The sequence below is a fragment of the Leptonotus elevatus genome, chromosome 21 (genome assembly GCF_054856555.1).
Source record: "Leptonotus elevatus isolate MCC_2025b chromosome 21, RoL_Lele_1.0, whole genome shotgun sequence".
NCBI classification, from domain to species: domain Eukaryota; kingdom Metazoa; phylum Chordata; class Actinopteri; order Syngnathiformes; family Syngnathidae; genus Leptonotus; species Leptonotus elevatus.
This window is the reverse complement of record NC_141259.1, coordinates 11,664,766-11,684,307: the sequence shown is the minus strand read 5'-3', so window position 1 is coordinate 11,684,307 and position 19,542 is coordinate 11,664,766. Positions and strand designations below refer to the sequence as shown.

The 19,542-nt window shown below is 42.0% G+C and overlaps 1 protein-coding gene across 12 annotated transcripts in view; it reads right to left on the bottom strand.

Moving 5' to 3' along the window:
- dlgap1b (discs, large (Drosophila) homolog-associated protein 1b) overlaps nt 1-19,542 on the bottom strand; it is a 132,714-nt gene that overhangs the window by 33,867 nt on the left and 79,305 nt on the right. For 10 of the 12 annotated variants that reach the window (XR_015091974.1, XR_015091975.1, XM_086065684.1 and 7 more), the window contains 3 exons: nt 15,295-15,372; nt 3,788-4,842; nt 968-1,182 (listed from right to left, as the gene is read on the bottom strand). Coding sequence is in view for 10 of the 12 variants with exons in the window: in XM_086065684.1 (XP_085921810.1) it covers nt 968-1,182; nt 3,788-4,837 (1,265 nt within the window). In the remaining 2 variants the exon portion in view is untranslated. Of the gene's footprint in view, nt 1-967; nt 1,183-3,787; nt 4,843-5,891; nt 5,967-15,294; nt 15,373-19,542 lie in introns of all 12 variants that reach the window. The other 2 variants (XM_086065683.1, XM_086065687.1) reach the window with 2 other exon arrangements.

The following is a 19,542-nucleotide window of genomic DNA, read 5'->3' as shown; positions in this document are numbered from 1 at the left end:
TTTCCCTTCCGTTCTCAGTGCAACATTTGCCTTTTTCTTCTCAACAATTGCCCATTTTCTCGCCCGGTCTGTTCGCGCTCCCGACTTGATTGAAGACAGCAATGAGGCGGTGCATGACTGAGACGACTACGGCAATAATAAGACATGAAGCTTCAAATCATCAGGCACTCGCCGTGACTGACTGTGAATGGCCAGAGAGGAAAATCAGGTCAAAGAATTCTTCTTAGCAGCACTGTTATCTCTAGCCACACGTGGTTCTGATTTCCCTGTGGGGCTGATTTCGTATGGGCCGGCCCAATGATGTCCATTCAGGCGACCTGAATGGTGCTAGTACTCAATAATCACCTTCACCTCACGGGGGAGATCAGCCCTTCCAGGGAGGGAGGGAGGGGGGGGGGGGGGAGTCGCTCCGTGGAACAAGTGATAGTAATGAACCTCAGCCAATCAGGAAACAACCCTGTTGCATTTGTATGTCACCCGTTCATAGAGGTGGCAAATCCAGGTCCAGAAAGTAAAAACCCTGCCAGTTTGGCTTTAGCCCCTGATGCTAACTAGCTCCCTAGCAGCACCATGGGAGCTAGCTAGGGAGCTAGCTAGGGAGCTAGCTAGCTAGCGCCTGAAAATAGAAACCCAGCCACAGTTTCGCTTTAGCCCCTGATGCTAGCTAGCTAGCTCCCTAGCAGATAAACAAGCACCATGGGAGCTATCTAGGAAGCGGGAACTAGCTAGCTAGCACCTGAGGCCAAAGCCAAACTGTGGCAGGGTTTTTACTTTCTGGTCTTGGATTTGCCACCTCTGCTGGGGGCGTTCATTTTTTGTCAACTGATTCATGTCATCAGTTACTCCTTAACCCAAACCTGCTCCCAATTTCAGGTAGATTTTATGACAGTCCACCTGAGATGCGATTTTAAGGTTTTGTGGTCTTATGGTGACCCTGAGAACTAAAACCAAGCCAGCAGGCACTTACTTGAGCGTGGTCATTTCCGTGATCGACGGCTGCGTGGCCTTCAGGTAGCTGGCCCGCCGCGCCTGCACCTTGGGCGAGGGTTTGGGGCTGCAGTCCGAGTCGCCGCTCTCGTCCTCGGCCATGGCTTTGATGTAGCTGCCGCTTCGCATCCTCCGGCAGGGGATCTCGTCATCCTTCGCCAGCGGGGAGAAAGCGCCCCAGTCGTCCTGGGGCACCTGCGCGGCGGAGGGATGGTTGTCAGATTGAATTACGCTGCCCTACATACTGAAGGCATTCAGAGCTGAGATGATTGGTTAAGCAAGTTCTATTTCATGCTAGTTTTTGGGGACAATATTTATTCTTTATTAGGGGTGTCAAAATTAGGGTTCATTTTTAGCTAATTTAGTTTTTTTTTTTTTTACGCCACTAACTTTTTTAATGCACGATTAATGGGGGAATTACAGTCGCAATGCAGCAGACACGTCCACGTCAAAATCTAGCAGTATTAAATGTAATAATAATGCATATATTTGGGAAGACTGGGGTCAAGTTGTATTTGACAATTTTAAGTTACTTCATGTTAAAAATGAAATAGCTCTTAATATGAAAAGAAAAATGCACTGAGCTGTCACCAAGGTCTTACAAATGCAATTATGCCATCTAGTGGCAGAAAAATAACCTCAACACAAATCAATATCACACACGTTATTTACAGTACATCTTTTTAAGATGAACTCAGTTTTATGAATTATTATGAAATTACTGTATCAATGACTAAAGGGTGCAGCCATATTTGTACGAGTTTAACATTTCTTCCACTTTTATCTTAACAAGCGTATGAAAACTTGGTCATCTAATCCAAACGCGGGATCTGTTCATAACCCCTAACTCTAAAACCTGTACCTAACCCTAAAAACTTACCCTATCCCCTAATCGTGACCAAGTATCCTCTTCACTAACCTCAAATGCTAACCCATAATTCTCTAACTCTGACCATTGAGTCACCCAAAAGTCAAAAGTATTTTTCCAATCGTGTAAGACTTTTTTTTTTTTGGTCTGTCCTCTGAATGCACTTAAATTATTGATGGCTTTTTTGGCCATTGCCTTCTGCTCCGCTGCCTTTTCGCACAAGCCAACAAAGGTAAACTTAAGGTCCTCATCTGAAAGGAGGGAGAGCCGGAGAACCGGGCACACGGAGCACCCAAAAAAAAAACCTGCATTGGCAATGTGAGCTACTCTCACGACACCAGATCTGAACTCAATGAGATGCATTAGTCCTGAGCCGCTTCATAGACCGGCGCTTTGCTAGGCAACCAGGCCGCCGACATTGACATCAGCAAAGACCGTACACCGTGTTAGCGAAATAAGGTCCCGCTTGGTAATCATATCAACTCGGCTGGGATTTCGGTTTGGCCGTCATCCAAGCGCAGCCGAGAACCTCTTGGCTTGAGAAGAAGAAAGGACTTCCCCCATCGATCTTTCTTTGGGGGGAAACGAGTTGCTACAGTGACTCTATTCCCTGAACTCCTCACTCCTTTATCCCCCCCCCCCCCGTGCACTTAAAATGCACCACCAGGTAAAGTTGCGCTCCATCTTTTATACTTCCTTTCTCTGTTTTCCAACTTCCTCCTCAGTGGCCCTGATTTGCTCTTTCTTCGACAGCTCACCCCCGTTCCCAGCGCCTCCTCCTCGTCTCACCGGGGGCTTTCATGTACAGCTCACTCCGACATGAGGAAATGTACGCCACCGGTAAGACTTTCATCTTTCCCAGCCGAGATCTGAGATAAGGGCGGCTTGATCTTGGTGCATGTTTGCGTGTTTATCTGTGTAAAATCCGAGAGCGGGTACAGCTTCTGATAAGCATCCATTAAGGTTTTGTTACACACACAAAAAAATGTCATCGGCAATGTTGGTTGAGGTTGTGACCTTTTTTTTTGACAGGATAAGGAAACTTTTTTAGTATCTTAGTCCAGGTTCGAGTGCTTCTGTGTACCTTTCAAGTAGCTGTATTTATGCTAATTGAACATGGAAGTAACTCCACAGGCATTTTTATTTTGGAAGCAGGTGGTGGTCGCCGAGAAAATAGAGGACTAAAACTGACCTCCACCAAACAGTTTCGAAAATACTGTTGTTGTTTTTCACTTCCGCTTTCTCTTTGATTGCTTTAACTCACAGAGACGGGGGTTTCCCCCAGTGATTTATAGGCCTGGCGGGCCGCCAGGCTTTTCTCGCGGTGTGATTGAAGTATTGTTGGATTGTCCAACATGGTACTGAAGTAAACATCAACATGCCAGCCAGTACAGGTGGTCCTCGGTCTATCAGTAGCGACGTGACAAGAATTGATCATAGCTTGTGGTACAACTCAAAATGACCCACTTTGAAGTCAAAGAACAACAAATATGAGCTTTTCACTATGAACCAACAGACGATAAGAAATGGTGCATTTGACGTGAAACGAAACTGGTTATTAATAAACTGTGACGGATAAATACGTTTTTGGCAACGACAATGGCAATATTTAAAATAGAACTTATTTATACATTTTGGGGAGCAAATGAGCTAACAGGAGTGTTAAATAATTACTGGCTCCCTATTCCTGGCAAATAGCAGCTGTTTACTGTGCCGCACTAAACCGAGGAGCACCTGTAGACGTGTCGTTGCATGCCAAAGGATACAAACACAAAAAGTACAGAACACCAACGTGCACAATGAAGAAACCAAAACGTCAGTGTCACGATGAAGATGGAGCTAAAACACGAATGACTCGGGATATAAGCGGGGGGTCGCTGAGGATGCGAGTAGCATGACATGCGAGAGGCGGGGCTGCCGTAACTGTCCTACCTGCAGGAAGTGGCAGGTGCGTCCCTGCTCGGCTTTCACTAGCGCTTTATCTAGGTTGACAGAGGCCTTCTGGTAGACCTCCCTTGCCCGGCTCACCGTCAGAGTCGAAGACCACGAGCTCTTCTTTAGCTGCACCTGGCCGTCCAGCGCGGCCATCAGCGGCAGCGCCGCACCGCCGCCGCTTCCGCTGGAGCAGGACGAGCACTTCACGTCATTGTTGCTGCGAGACGTTTTCAGGGAATGGGCGCTGATGGTGTTGTAGGACTCCATGAAGTACTGCGACTGCGACTTCTCCGGATGCCGCCCCATGGTCATAACCCCCGACGGTTGGCCCCCGCTGTGGTGGTGGTAGAGGCACATCTCCCGGTCCAGGGTGTCATCCGAGCTCCAGTATCCGGAGATGGCGGTACGCATCTTGGGCTCCGACTTGGATCGGTCTTTGTTCTTGCTGCGTTTGTTGTGTTTCAGGGTTCCAGACGAAGACGGCGGGTCGTCGGTGCCGGACTTGCCGCCGTTCATCTTCGCGGTCGCGCCGGATCCCGACGGGCCCTCCAGGGAGTGGGACTTGGTGAAAAGCTTCTGGACCGAGTGAACGAGGTGGCGGATTCGCCCCGGGCTGTCACTACGCTGGTGTTCCACCGCCGTGCGCTTGTACTGCAGCGTGTGGTAGCCTTCCCGCCGCACCGGCGCCTGGTGATTAAACTGTTCCAGCAGGTTACAAGGGACCCGGTTGTTGTTACTTTTGCTCCCTTTGCCCGTCCCTGTCGGCCCCGTGTAAGGCACCAGAGCCCCGCATTCCTCCTTTAGCTCATGATGGGAGCTGTAATGTCTGCGAGGGAAGGTGCAGCTGGTCAGATCCGGGTAGGCACTGCATTCCGACTGGAAGGAGCTGCGCTGGGTGTAGCACGGACGCTCGGCGGGGTGAGCCTCCGCCGGGTTCAGGAAGCAGGGCTGACGATCCGAGTGGCCGAGCGTCATGGAGTCGTAGGAAGGGTCGCAGGCGACGGCGTGATGGTGACCGTGGCTGCTGGGCAAGCCTTTCATCGTCATGGTGGCTGAGGTGACGCCAGAAGCGGGAACAACGATCGATGCAAACAATTGAGGAAGAGAAACAGAAAGCAGATTTAGTTAGTTAGTTAGTGAGCTAGTTAGTTAGTAAAGCATTGTTGTATTTCATAAAAAATATGTTCATCCAAGAATAGGTTTAGTAACACACTCATACTGTATTTCGACACATTTTATTTTCCAATGCGTTATTGCAAAGCGTCCTTGGATCTCTTCAAAATCCGCTTACAATCTTAGCTAATGTTATTGTGAACTGCTTTTCAAGACTTTTGGCCTGACAACACCGACGAGACACACACGCTTTCCACTGGTTCAGCCTCTTATTTTTGTCCTTCAAAACTTCACAAAAGATTATCTCTAAATATAGCAGCAGATTGATCTGCCCCCCAGTTTCCTTCTCTCTTCGCTCCAGTGGATTTCTCAGAAACTGTCGCCGGGGTCGAGCAGCCGTTGTTATTTCCCGAGAATTAAGAACGTAATGAGAAAACACTAAATTGCCTCGGCTTCACCCCAACATAAATCTGCCGCTTATTTTCGGAACCATACTCCCAAAAAAGAGCATTTATTTTTCCCGATCCTCCAATCCACCTTCTCTGAGCGCACACAAGCGGAGAAGATAATCACATCGGCGGTCGCTTCCGCTCCGGGAGAAAACGAATAGGCCGGTAAAAAGCATCTGACAGCCTCCTGAACCTGGCGAGGCAAACCCGGCAATAAACGACCTCGGCCTGGCCCTCACGTGGCGACGCCACAACATCCATCCGCACCCTTTTAGCCGTCTCCCTCTAAGCGACTGGAAGCTGCGCGAGGCTAACGAGACAATGATAAGACCCTGCGTAACCTCCCGCGTTGCGCGGTGACGCCGGCGCGGTCGAGGAGGCGCAATTCATTACAGTACTCCGATTTATAATGCGCAAGCAAAAGGCCACCGTCCTGCACCGAGGCAGGGAGGAAACATAGCAAGGGAAAAGTGAGACAGAGTAGTGCAATAAAATACCCGACTTGCGCAAATACTGGCCGGGGACATTTATATACTCACTTGATTCTTTTTGTGCTCTTTCTCAAACGCCCTGAGATGCCACAAGATGGCGCCAAATCAAATAGGAAAGTAGTACTGTAATTGATACAAGATGTAAAGTGTTATTGATTCACTAAAACTCTTTTGTTATTCTCTGAAACCAGCCAAAGCAATAAAAGTAATGGTTTGGCGCCATATGGGTGCCAAGGAACTATACTGAAACACTGATAGATTTCAGTACAGTGGATATAAAAAGTCTACACACCCCTGTGCCAAATCTAAATAGGAAAGTAGAACTGTAATTGGTCCAAGAAGTGTTCACACGTATATTCTTGATTTAATCCTCTGTTATTTGCTGAAACTGGGCAAAGCAATAAAAGCAATGGTTTGGCGTCGTTTAAGTGAGTTGAAGAGGTTCATTTTGACAAAAGTAGTGCTTTGCTGCCTTTGGGCATTTATAGGTAATTTAAATATTCAGATTTCAATGGCAGGGCTCGGTCAATATATCTCAGTATAGTGGATATAAAAAGTCTACACACCCCTGTTCCAATGCCAGGTTTTGGGCATACTGAGATGAATTATTGAAAAACTTTTTTTTTACCATTAATGTGACCTACAACCTGTACATCTCAATATATGATTTTTAATCATTTGGAGACGGTTGCACAAGTGTGCACACCCCCTAAAAGCTGAAGTGGCTGCCTTCAAAAGTAACCAACAACATGCAAACTCATTTAAAATGGGAGTCAACACCCACCCACCACTATTTAAAGTGCTTCTGATTGACCGTCACCCCAAATAAAGTTCTGGTGTTATAGTAATTTTTTGCTTGCATTTAAAAAAAATATTTTTGCTTTCCAGCAGAAGACTGAGACGTTGTGCTGACATTGACTGCTATTTTAAATTTTTCATAATCCCCCATGCCTAATTCCAAAATCTTCCAAAATTTGTCAGTGAATAGCTGAAAACAGGCTCCATAGACCCCCCCAATTATATATATTTTTTGGGTGAATAGTGAGCTGAGTATCGGTGAGGTACACTGTAATGAACAAATTGGTCAAATGATTAACGTCATTTTTGTGGTGATGCTCAACCACGGGCTTAAATCACTTCAGGGGGAAATAATTAAACCAATGCATTTAATCTACCCGCCACCCGTCGCTCTCACACATTAACACTCCACTTCGAGCGCGGCACTTCCAGAGCAGACCTTGTCCAGCTGAAGGTATTCATTGCAGCGGACAAGAGATCCCTTCTGTTGGCCGCTGGAGCGTAGAACGTGACCTAAATAAAACGGCCCTCGCGGTGATCCACCGCGCCGTGTTTGCCGCGCAGCAGTCCACACACCGCTGCGCTAAAGCTGAAAAGCTGAAGGTGGGTCACGCTGGCGTCGGGCCCGATAAGCGCGCGCACAGAAACACACAAATGCATGCCGAATTGAGATGCCGCCGCCTGGTAAAGTTTGTCATGCAGAAGAGGAGGACCTGCTGCTTGTGTTGTGCTTGTCAAACAGCCACCAGTGACAGGGCCTGAACTAATAGACAGCTGTGCCTCTGTGTCACGCTCTGCGGCCGCGTCAAAGGCGGATTCCTGACCCTGTTTTGGCAGGCGTGAAACTAGAAATGCATGGCTATGCACTAGTCACTCCTAAGTCCTGTGCCACAATGCAATGTTGTCGTGCGTGAGAAATGATCAGGTTCGCCGAAAATTGTTTATTAACTTCTATGCTTTTCCACTAGATGGACGTAGGTAAAATTGAAACTGAAATGTGTATCGGAAATACATTCATGATGGAATTGAGAAAATCCAGCCTGGTATTGTTACAGCAGCAAAATAAGGAACTGAATCTGAAATGAAAAATATACTGTTTCTGTCACCAATGCCCAACATGAAATACTAATGCCATCAAGTGGAAGAAATTTACTTCAACACAAATCTATGACTCAATGTTTCAAATTCCTTTAACCTGTGTAGTGTATCTTTTTAACTCTAAATAACTTTAAATTATTTACTATATAATGACTGTATCAATGAATTAAAAGATACAACCATTTTTGCATTTGGTAACCATATTTGTCCACTTTTATGTTAATTAATTCATTGACTCCCAGACATTTTCACTGAAGCAACCCCCTTCGCTCACGGCTGTTTTACTGGAATTTGATTGAATTTGCAAGGCCCACAGAATGTTGTGTTCTATTGCTATAAAAAGATGGAACCTACCAAAAGAAAGACTAAAGTATCTTCTTTTATCAGGAAAAAAAAGTATATGTTTATCTGTTTCCATTTCGCAGCAATTAGCATTAGAATATTGCTCAGTTTCATCATTATTCACAAATCTATTTAGAATTGTGAGTAAAAGAGCTTTTTTTTTTTCAACATGGCACTGGTTGATCTCTTATACTCTGCTTCCACCTTCTGGTCGTTTTTTGTAATAACTGCCATTGCTTTAATCGACCTCTTAAGGTCAGAGGCTGCATCAAAGCCTTCTGTAAGCTCTAACATAAAAAAAAAAGGGAAACATAAAAAACGTATTAAGACGTTTTTGGGACCATGGCAATATTTAAAAAATAAAAAAAATGAGGTAACAAGAGTATGAAAAAAATATATATATATTATCATACATTTAGAACAGATTAAAAGTACAATTAATTTGTCATTAATCGCGAATTAACTATGGTCATCATGTAATTAATTATGATTGAAAATTGTGGTCGACTGACAGCCCTAATTTATAAAACGGAATGCATATATGTGTACTGTGTGTGCACATGCGTGTACATGCAGTACAACATGAGCATTGAATTAGTTTTAAGTTGCATTGAAAACGGTATTAAAAACGATTAAATCAGATATGCTGATACCTGCAGAAAATAAAAAAAACATCATGACGACACTTCGGGTGAACATCTTAAATAGAAATAACAACAATCTCATAGTCATTATGATATATGCAGCTGACATGCTCCTCCTCCCCATTTACTATTTAACACTAGCGGCCAATCTTTTATGAATGGTCCGACGTGGCTTTCATTTGCTCTAAAGCCGAGTTTGGGGAGCGACTGAATCCTCTCGCTACATGCAAACCTTGAAGGAAGCGAGAAATCGATATGCTGCGGCTGCTTCTCGCATCGCGCCCACTTTATCGCCTTCAATCATCGTCATTCGCCAGCCAAGAGACCAAAAAAAAGCTTAGTGCAGCCATATGCATTTCGAGGCCACCACTGTGAGAAAAAAAAATCATCGTGTTTGCGTGAGTTGGAAACTTTGAAATTTGAAGAATAATATGTGGCTCAGCAGAAAAATGGTGACATGCTCAAATGTATTGGGTTACTGACACCGTTTTTAAGAAGAAAGAAAAAGTACTGTACTATATTATACTTTATAGGCATATATTCTTTAGCCTCTGCAAAGAATGATTAACGCTAATGTGTCTTTCTGAACCGTCAAGACCAGGCTCCGTGCACAGTATATGCAATTCCTGTCTAATTGCTGATTGAGGGCAAGTGGAGATCTAAACCGTTTTTAATTGATTTATTTAAATAGTTGGTCTTTTATTTTTTTAGTGCTGATTGACTGAAAAAAAAGATGAGGAAAAAAAGACGAGATGTTCATCATTAATCATAAAAAAGGGAACAAAGTACAAAAAGATCAATTTGAACCAATATGAATATTTAACAAAATGAATATTTCAAATGGAGAAACGCTGAAACGGAGGCCGAGAAAAGGAAACAGATCCCTCTCCCCTCCCGCATGTCAAGGAACATTTTAAAAGATGGAGCAGGAAGCATTAAGGGACCTGGTGAATGTTCACATTATGTCAAAGTGCTTTTAAGCAATGTCAGGAGAGGCTCAGCACCGCCAGCATGAGTCTCATTACCGCTGCCATGTTGCTAGGCTTTCCTTTCTCGGGCAGTTGTTTATTTTGGGTCCTTTTGGGTTACTATATCAACCACCTTTTCATGAACCCAGTAGAATCTGTCCATATCGTACAACAGTAAGAGGACATATTTCTCACAAAATTTGTAGCTACATGCTTCTTTGTATTGTGATGAAACGGAAACAAATTGATGTTAGCCATGCGAGCTAGTCATGCTAGCTGGTTTGGGATCATTTCACACACAAAAAAAAAGAAGATAAAATGCAGTGCGTACAATAACACCACATTTATAATCACAACGTATAGCTTTTAGCTAATTTAATATTGCCAACAAACTGCTTGTCCTGTACTGCAATTGTAAAAGTACTTATTCCTCAGAAAACTAGTAGCTAACTTACTACTTTGCAATGTAACGTTACAACAGAAACAAACTGATGTTAGCCATGCTAGTTTTATTTAGCGCTAACTTGGCTGGAAAAGTCAAAATGACGTCAGTTTTTTTAGACATTCCCTAACACATCCAAGAGAACGTCCACAGTTTGGGATCATTCCACAAAAAACGATAAGTTAAAACAGAAGATAATGTACAAATGTTAGCTAATTTAATATAGCCATCAAATGCTTGGTAGAACGCATCGGCCGTTATCAGTCAACTATCCACTCTCATTTGCTGACACCCACGTCACTCCCCATCCCAGGCCCCACATTTTAGCCAAACCAAAAGTAGAGAAGATTCATATAAGCACCGAACTAAGTTAGGGCATTTAATAATTAGAAATATTTTTGTGTGCAATTAATCGAATATGCAATGAAGCAATTGATAGAATACGCTAAAAATATTCCATAGCTGCAGCCTCAATATGAACACAAAAAAAGCAACAACTGCAAGCATAAAATGCATAGAAAATAATTACAGAATAAACATCTGTTTGATAGCCTTAAAGCCTTAAAATAACGCCCAGACACACTGTAATCACACCAAAACGTATTTCATCACACAAAAATCAGCAATATAGCGAGACACTACTATATTGATTTTTGCCGGTAACAAATATCAACTCCTCAATGTCACAGAGAGGGAACAGCCTGCACCCGCTCCGTGCAAGGCTGCGATTAAAACGACACTCAGGCAACATATGTCCAATGCAACTTTAATGCAGTCTTTGTCAAAACACTCGGCAACCAAACGGCTGCTTGGCATTAAAATGGAATCTGACGCGTCATAAATAAACGTCTGCGTGGACGGACGGCTGGCGGCTTTTGTGAGACAGCTCCTTTGTTACTCCCGAACTAATTAGCCACACTGTCGCGGCGCTTTGTGACAAATGGAGCCACCGAATCAAGTCACGGCTCTCGGCATGGACGGAATCTCCTCGAGCGAATTGCGCTATATGGAAGCTAAATTAACCACGAGAAAGTATGCAAGCTATCTCAGGCCTTTTTTTGTTTGTTTGTTGCTAAATTGACTAAGAATTGCACTTTCAAATTCAAATTCAATTTTGTAGACTTTTTTTTGGTACAATTGATCAAACTCCATTTGGTTCTGTATTTATTTGTGGGTGTAAGATTCCAGCTGCTGTTGCCAAACACGCAATTAAAAGTTTGCTCAAAATCTCACGACGGGTAGCACGCCTTTGACGCTAATGCTTCCTAACATGTCGACGCGACAGTAGCGAGCGCACTGTACAAACGTGCGCATCAACGCAACGCTCGCCCCTGCCTGCTGCGAACAATATGAACGTTCTATGAGTGGGAAGAGGATTACAAACATGAAATTGTATTCTATTATTCCCAACCGTCTTTTCTCTTCATTTCATAATCTTTCTACAAGATGTGTCAAAATTAATCGATTAATCGACATGTAATTGATTGTCAAATTAATTGAGTAATCATTTAGAGCCATTGTTTAACTTAAAATTTTAGCCTCTCAACAATAATTATTCTGTGGTTACTGTAGTCCTTCCTGAAAACAGACTAAACAATACTGAATAAACAACAATAATTGGTTAATAAACAGCAATCAGGAAAATAAATGGTTTTGTAACAAAATGTTATCCAATTAATCGATAGAATAATCGATTCTAAAACGATATGATTGTGACAGCCCTAGTTTGGGAAAGTGATTCCCAACTGGTGTGTCGTGGGAAATTATTCAATTTCACTCAATGGGTCAGAAAATTATCTAGTAGAGCCTCACCGATATTTTGCTGATTTTTCTCCTTTGTAAAGTTAAACAATTATGGGACAAAGTATTACAAAAAAGTCAAAAGTACTGCTCGTAAGTCATACTGTATCTTTATTAAGTATATACGTACGAAAAATAAGTAATTTTTTATATATATATATATATATATATATATATACATATATATATATACATTTTTAAATAATCATCCGATTAATGGTCCCTATCAATCGGGCCCTAAAAAGAAGGAATGTAAACTCGTTTGCCGAGTCGTTCTTAACGCGCGCTGGCGCTATTACATGCACAATCGGCAAGAAAATTAGGTCTTTGCTTCCTTTTTCTAAATGTGTTAAAGAACCTTAATATGCTTCAGTGTAAAGCAGACCCGCCTTATCTTCACACGTCGCCACTTCATTAATTCATAATAAGTTATTTGCTAACGTTGATTAAAGCTCTTTGGCTCCCTCGCAAAGCCCAATTTAAGATCCTATCTGCCTCTGTGGGGACTGAGGCTTGACCACGCTTCGCATTTTAAGCATTCTCTGTGATAACATCAAGATTGGGGGGGGGGAAAAAATGAGATCCTTTTTGATCAAGCATTTGTCACCTCTGTGTGCCGGCTTGTCAGGGGCTTTTATCTTGGCCACTTTATGGAGTTGGAAGCCAAATGAAGCCGCTCGCTCGCCAAGGCGCGCATTTCACAGTTCATTTGGTGAAAACACTCGCTACTAAATCACCGTTACTCTTTGTTTGTAATTATGCGGGCGGAATTGTGTGTACGGCGCAGAAACGCGATACAAACGCTAAACGGGTCCCCAAGTGAATATATTTGCATGAATAAGTGTTCTACCTGGATTGACAAAAAAACAAAGCAGCAATTAAAATGCAGAATTTGCAAACATTACTTCAGCACCATTTCCTCTAAATGTCAGTTGAGATTTAGAAACTTTTACAGTGTTTTCGGAATTTGGGAGTATGTCAATGTCGGCCGTTTAGTAGGCACTCCCACATTGGCATTGCCTCATTTATTTATTTATTATTTATTTTTTTAACATTGTTTTAAGTTAAGAAAGTGTGAAATTAACCAAGCAAATCTTTCCTGCATGCTTCTGAAAATAAATAAATAAATAAACTAGAGAAAATTTGAATTTACTTTATTACATACCTACTTTTTTTTATTTTTTATAAATCTTGCACTCATCAAATACTTCATCCATCCATCCTTCCATTTTATGAATAAAAAAACAAAAACAAAAACTAAACAAAGCATTTTCAAAACACTAAAAACTAACAAACCTGCTCGAATTCTGTAATATATATATATATATATATATATATATATATATATATATATATATTAGGGGTGTGCCAAAAAATCGATTCTCATTTAGATTCAGAATCAATTTTAAATGTCCCAAAATCAATTTAATTTATATGTTATTATTTTATACTGTCTTGCCTTTGTCTGTGTGTGCCTTTATTTGGAGCGCTGTTCATGTTGTACCCGGTTTGGCCACTGAGGGGCAGTGTGGTTCCACGTGGTCTAATACACTGTTAAGTTGTAGCCACATTAGAGAGTAGAAGGAAAAAGTCACGATCAAGTTATTCCAATAAAAATTAATTTTTTCTTTTTTTTGCAGTGTGGAGCCGTTCTTTTCAGTGATAAAAGTGCCGCGAGTAGCGCGCTAATTAGCATTAGCGAGTCAGACTGGAGTAGATCATTACAATTCCTTGCACATCTCTAGATTGAAGCAAAAATCATTGTCGATCACATCATTTTGAATCAAAAATCGCTCCTAAGCGGAAATCGATTCCGAATCGAATCGCAGGCCCAAAAATCGGAATCGAATCGCAGGCCCAAAAATCGGAATCGAATCGCGAGACATTCAAAGATTCCCACCCCTAATATATATATATATATATATATATATATATATTATATATATATATATATATATATATTATATATATATATATATATTATATATATATATATATATATATATATATATATATATATATATATATATATATATATATATATATATATATATATATATATATATATATATATATATATATATATATAATATAATTATATAATCTTTGAATGTCTCTCCCTGCACCAAAGTCTAAATAATTGCCTGTATATTCATGAAAGCATGTGACAGGCGTGTTCTTAAGCCCCCTGGGAGCTCTTTAAGTGTTTTTCCACAAGAAAATTTGAAGGTTTTGCTGGGCAGAAACGTCAAATTGAGGCGGCGAGCAACACGGCGGGATTTGTGTGATATTTACTTGGACATTAACCCTGTTTAACTCTCCCAATGATCGCCTCCCCCACTCGGCTTTGGGCCTGCAAAGCTCGCCTTGGCATGCAATGCTTCAAAATGATTACTTTTGAATTCATATGCACACATAAATGGATTACAAGTCAGTTGCAGTTATTTTCTCCTGTAATTTAATGCGTACTGTGCTAGTTATTACAAAACACAATATCGATTTTGGATCACTACTCATTTATCTAGTATCTGTCTAGTAACTGACTAATATACAGTATCAAAATGTACATTTTAATGCATTCTAAGTACATCTTATTAATATCTAATCATTGAAAATACTTCCTAATTCATTTACACATATGGTACTTAAATACATAATTTACATTACTAAGAATGAATTAAATACTTGTAATTTTGTACTTTTTAAAATGATGTTCCTAAGTTTTTAATTGAATCTTACATAACTGTCTATGTAAAGTATCTACTAATGTATTTTCTTTACAGTAGTTATTAATTCATTTACTCACAGCCATTTTCACTGAAGCAACCATCTTCGCTCCCACTGTTTTACTGGATTTTGACAGAGTTTGCAAGGCCCACAGAATATTGTGTTCTTTTGCTATAAAACATGGAACCTATCAATTTGTTTCCGGCTTGCAGCAATTAGCAATAGAATATAGCTAAGTTTCATCATTATTCACAAATCTGTATAGAACTGTGGGTAAATGAGCTTTTTTTCAACATGGCCCTGGTTGATCTCTTATACTTCTTCACTTTTTTCCCCAAATCCATTTTCATCTGAGAGCCGGTGACTCGTCAGGCTTCCCGTTCTGTCTCCCTCTGTTGGTCATTGTTTTTTTCCCCCTCTTGGACGAGTTGTAACCATGTTCAATTTTGTTGCACCATGTGGTATGACAGTAAACCTATTCTGATCCGAAGCTATTCTGAACTTTGGATTTTCTTGATAGTAAAAGGAAGGTGTTACTTTGAGTCGAGACGGCGGGTGACTCATTTCTAAAGGTGGGTTGCACCGTGGGGTGGAGTAACAACGAGGCCAAGGTCTTACTTATGAGGCCTGACCTGCTTCAACGTCTCAACTTGGGCATCCTCTTGTTTAATCCTGCCGCCTTTGTCCGCCGCACGCGCTCATCTCTCCACCTGCAAAGATGACAAAAAAGACAAGAGTCGGTGACTGAGGAAGCCATCGGCGTCAATCCCCCCCAAAAAAGCGGGCCGCGGTTGTTGCTTGTTTTCCTTCAGCGTTGCCGCTGCCGAGGAGGCGGTGGGTGAATTCTCATTTGGCGGATAAAAAAAAAAAAAAAAAAAGAACAGCAAATCCCTGACGAAAGGAAATCGAAACGCTCCATCTTCAAAGAGCACAGTGGTGAGATTAGAGGACCTTAAAATGTGGCCGTGAGAATAACAAGCAAAGAGCAGTCGTGTTCGGGCCCCGCCCGTTCCGTTTCTGTTCTGCTCTTCGGCCTGGCAAACGCACGCAATTCATGGGCGAGCGTGAAAAAAGAACAGATCAAGAAAGGGGGCGAGCCTTGAGATGTTTGGAGGCGGAGTGAATCTGAACGTAATGACTTGCAATACCGACAAAATCCCCCACGCTCTCTGTTCACATTGCTCAATGCAATGCGTATGCAATCATGATTTTCACCAAGCAGATTGGGTTGACGAATGGGTTGACGATTGGGTTGGGGCGGGTTGAAGAGCTGAAGCTGGTCGTCATTTTTCAAAGTTTTGTTGCGTACTGAGATTGAACTAAATTGAATGTAACATTCTCAGAAAATGTTGGTGGCGGCTGGACGGCTCAGTGGATAACACTTGCGACTTGGGACCCACGGGACCTCGGCCGGTGTCTCGGTAGGTTGCAACAGGTAGTGCACCCGGTGTAAAAACACGACCAAAGATGCGAAACACTTGCTATGGTGATGCCCGACAAGTGGAAATTGCTTTTTTTTCTCCTTGTTCGGTATAAAAATGTGTATTATTTTTAACCACAGCTATTACTGATAACATGGCAACCCATTTCTTAGTAGCTCTGACTCATCAGTTTTTACCCCTAGTTGGATCAAAATCTTATTCCAACATGCTGGGTCAAATCCTCAAATGAGCTTGGTATTAGCTATTACACCCAATCTGGGTAATCAAAATTTTGACCCAAAGTGCTGGGTCAAATCATCAACCCAATGCACTGGGTATAAATAACCCTGCACTGGCTCGATCCCTTTTGGACGCAGCGCTGGGTTAGCTATTACACACAATTTGGGTCATCAAAATCTTGGCCCAACGTGCTGGGTCAAATCCGCAACTCAATGTACTGGTTATAGAGTAAATAACCCAGCATTGGGTTAGCTATTACACCCAATCTGCATCATTCAAATCTTGGCCCAACGTGCTGGGTCAAATCCACAACTCAATGTATTGGGTATACAGTAAATAACCCAGCATTGGCTCTATCCCTTTTGGACCCAGCTCTGGGTTAGCTGTTTCATGCAATTTGGGTTACTTTCGACCCAGCAGTTCGTACACATGCACTTCAGGTGCAAAAAAAAAATCCGCAAACCATTTTTTTTTTTTTAAATGATGTAAGTTCAGTTTTTTAAATATTATTATAAGTCTTATTTCATCCAACTGGCCTAGTTGACGGCGATCTCCACCAATTTGACAGAACCAGATTAGTTGAAAGTGGTCGAAGAGTGTAGCTTTAAACTGTATTCAAACTGTAGCCATGTTAGCTTAAAATAAAATATAGCACAGTCACACAGGATTCCCCTGTATGGCATCTCCTTCTCCTCATAAGCAAAGTCAGAGCTTTCCATTATAACTAGTTTACATTTAAACCAGTAGGAAAAGGCACCAGGCTACTACGTGTTTGGTAGTTTCGCAACCAGTGCTAAATATGGAACACGTTTGCACCTGGTTGCTGTCACAAAAAAACTATTCAGTATGAAGAGAGCTTGACAAAAACATTATACTCCAAGTCATTATTTTGGCCCATTGACCCACTAAACAAAAGACAACAAAAAACACTTTATTCCATCTGATTAAAAGTGCTGCAGTGCTCTTTCCTGCTTCAAGGTGATGAAAAAGAAGTGGCAGGAGGTTCAATAAGGGGGCACCAAACAGATGGTGGTCTGAACGATGGCGTCCTGGTGGGACGTGGCACACACACACACACACACAGACGAGATGGAGGACAGACACTGCAAAGTGCATCGCCGCATTGCACATCTTAAATCATCAGTTCGCATAGAAATGAATGGAAATGCTATTAATCCGTGCCAGCTTTCTTTCAAAAAGCAAACATTGTTGTAACTTGTAGCTTAATGAACAAAAACAGCTCTTACTGCGCTGTGATTGGCCAGTCTGCATTTGTGGGCTCAACCGAACTAACGGTCATTTGGCAAAGAAGCGATAGCGACACGCTCCAAGCTGCTTAGTGATCTGATGAAGCAACATCAGGCAGCGACTGTGGAAATATTTTTTTACATCTGCTTCACACTCTCCTCTCTGTCAATCACGTCAGCGTCCGCTGGGAGGAATTTCAATTTCACACTCTGCCGGGGTGCCACGAACACACTTAAAAACATGACTGCAGCGCAGACATCAGGACGGGTGTGGCTTGTAAAAAAAAAAAAAAAGGCTCATCGAGTATATTCACAAGCTAAAGATGAAGGCAAAAAACGAAAGCAGACTGAGCATGAATCGAATACAAACAGTTGAGCCGGATTTATTCATGTAGACACAAACTTTTTTTTTTTAACTCAAAAAAGAAACAACAACAAATTAGAGGGCAATAAAGTAAGAGCAGTCCAAATAATAAGAGAGGGAAAAAAATCCTCCATATGCTATCGTGCGATACAGAAACAGGCCTCTCTGTATTCATCAATTTCCTGCGGCACAATCAATGGGCGAAAGCGATACATAAAAGATGAAGCAGTTTGACCTCTGCTCCGGCAAGGAGGAAAGCGGAGGGCTTTCCGCGCAGCGATATGGACTCCGTCAGGCAGCACTTTGAAGTCGCGGCACACAACGATGAGCTGCGGAGGGGCTTTAAACCTTCCGAGACCTCCGGCTCGGCTCACTATGAGTCAGCAAGCGGCAGCAGCCTGGCCCGGCGTGATGCGTCATGTTTGCTAGGGAATTATACAGAACGGCAATTTTGGAGATCCCGACTTTTTGCGATTACGCAGAATTCATTACAACTTGCGACGCGTGGATTTCTTCTGAATACAAATGACAATTTGCCCTTCATTCTTTCTGTACAGAGACATGTTGGTTCACCAGAGTTGGCAAATCCAGGTCTAGCACCAATGGAGCTAGCTAGCTAGCACCTGGGGCTAAAGCCTAACTGTGGCAGGGTTTCTAACTTTTTGGACGTCCATTAAAGACTTTGACTTAAACTCCAAAATGTCAGTAGTTAATGTGAACATGTTATGTTCCATGCAGTGAACAATATAAAAAAAATATTAAAAAAATTCAGGCCAATGCCAATTCTGATACTTGACAGAATAAAATTCTAACGACAGATTAATCGGCTGTTTAATTTTAAAAAACAAAATGCAGAATGACGAGAATAACTTATTTTTTGGTCTATTCACGCATACAACAATAAAGATATGAATTACCAGCAGAACAAGTGACTGTTCTTTAGTACTTTTCTTTGTTTAAACTTTAGTACAGAGAGAAAAAATGGCAGATTTTTGTTGTGTTTGAATGTTATTTGTCTTAAAGGGAAAGTCAACCTAAAAAATACAAACATTGACAATATGTTCTACGCAGCCCCACAAGTCTAAATATGGTAGTCTGGTTAATAATGCGTAATAATAAAGCAAAATCCAGCCGTTTTTATCCATCTCAGGGGGGGGGGGGGGGGGGACCATTTTGCCACTTGCTGTCGAGCGAAAATGACATCACAATTGCTCAGGTCTCAGGTCACAACCAATCACAGCGCAGCTTCAGAAAACAGGTGAGCTATGATTGGCCTGTGATGTCATCTTCAGTCGAGCAGATGGATAAAAAAACACTGGATTTTGCTGCATAACTCATATTCCATAAATGTAATATTGATCAGAAAAAAAAAAATATATATATATATATATATATATCCGAATGAGAGTACCCAGCTTTAATCACCGCTTCGTTCACTTGGAACCCTCGTTAAGATCCTTGCCAGTTTGGGATCTGTCCCTCGATGCACATGAAATGTTGCCAAAACAATCCGATATGAAAAGCAAATTTGTCGAGCAAATGCGGCAGAAGCGTGAGGGACTCATACGGCTCATTATGTCCAGCTGTGTTAACGTTAGCAGGCCTGAA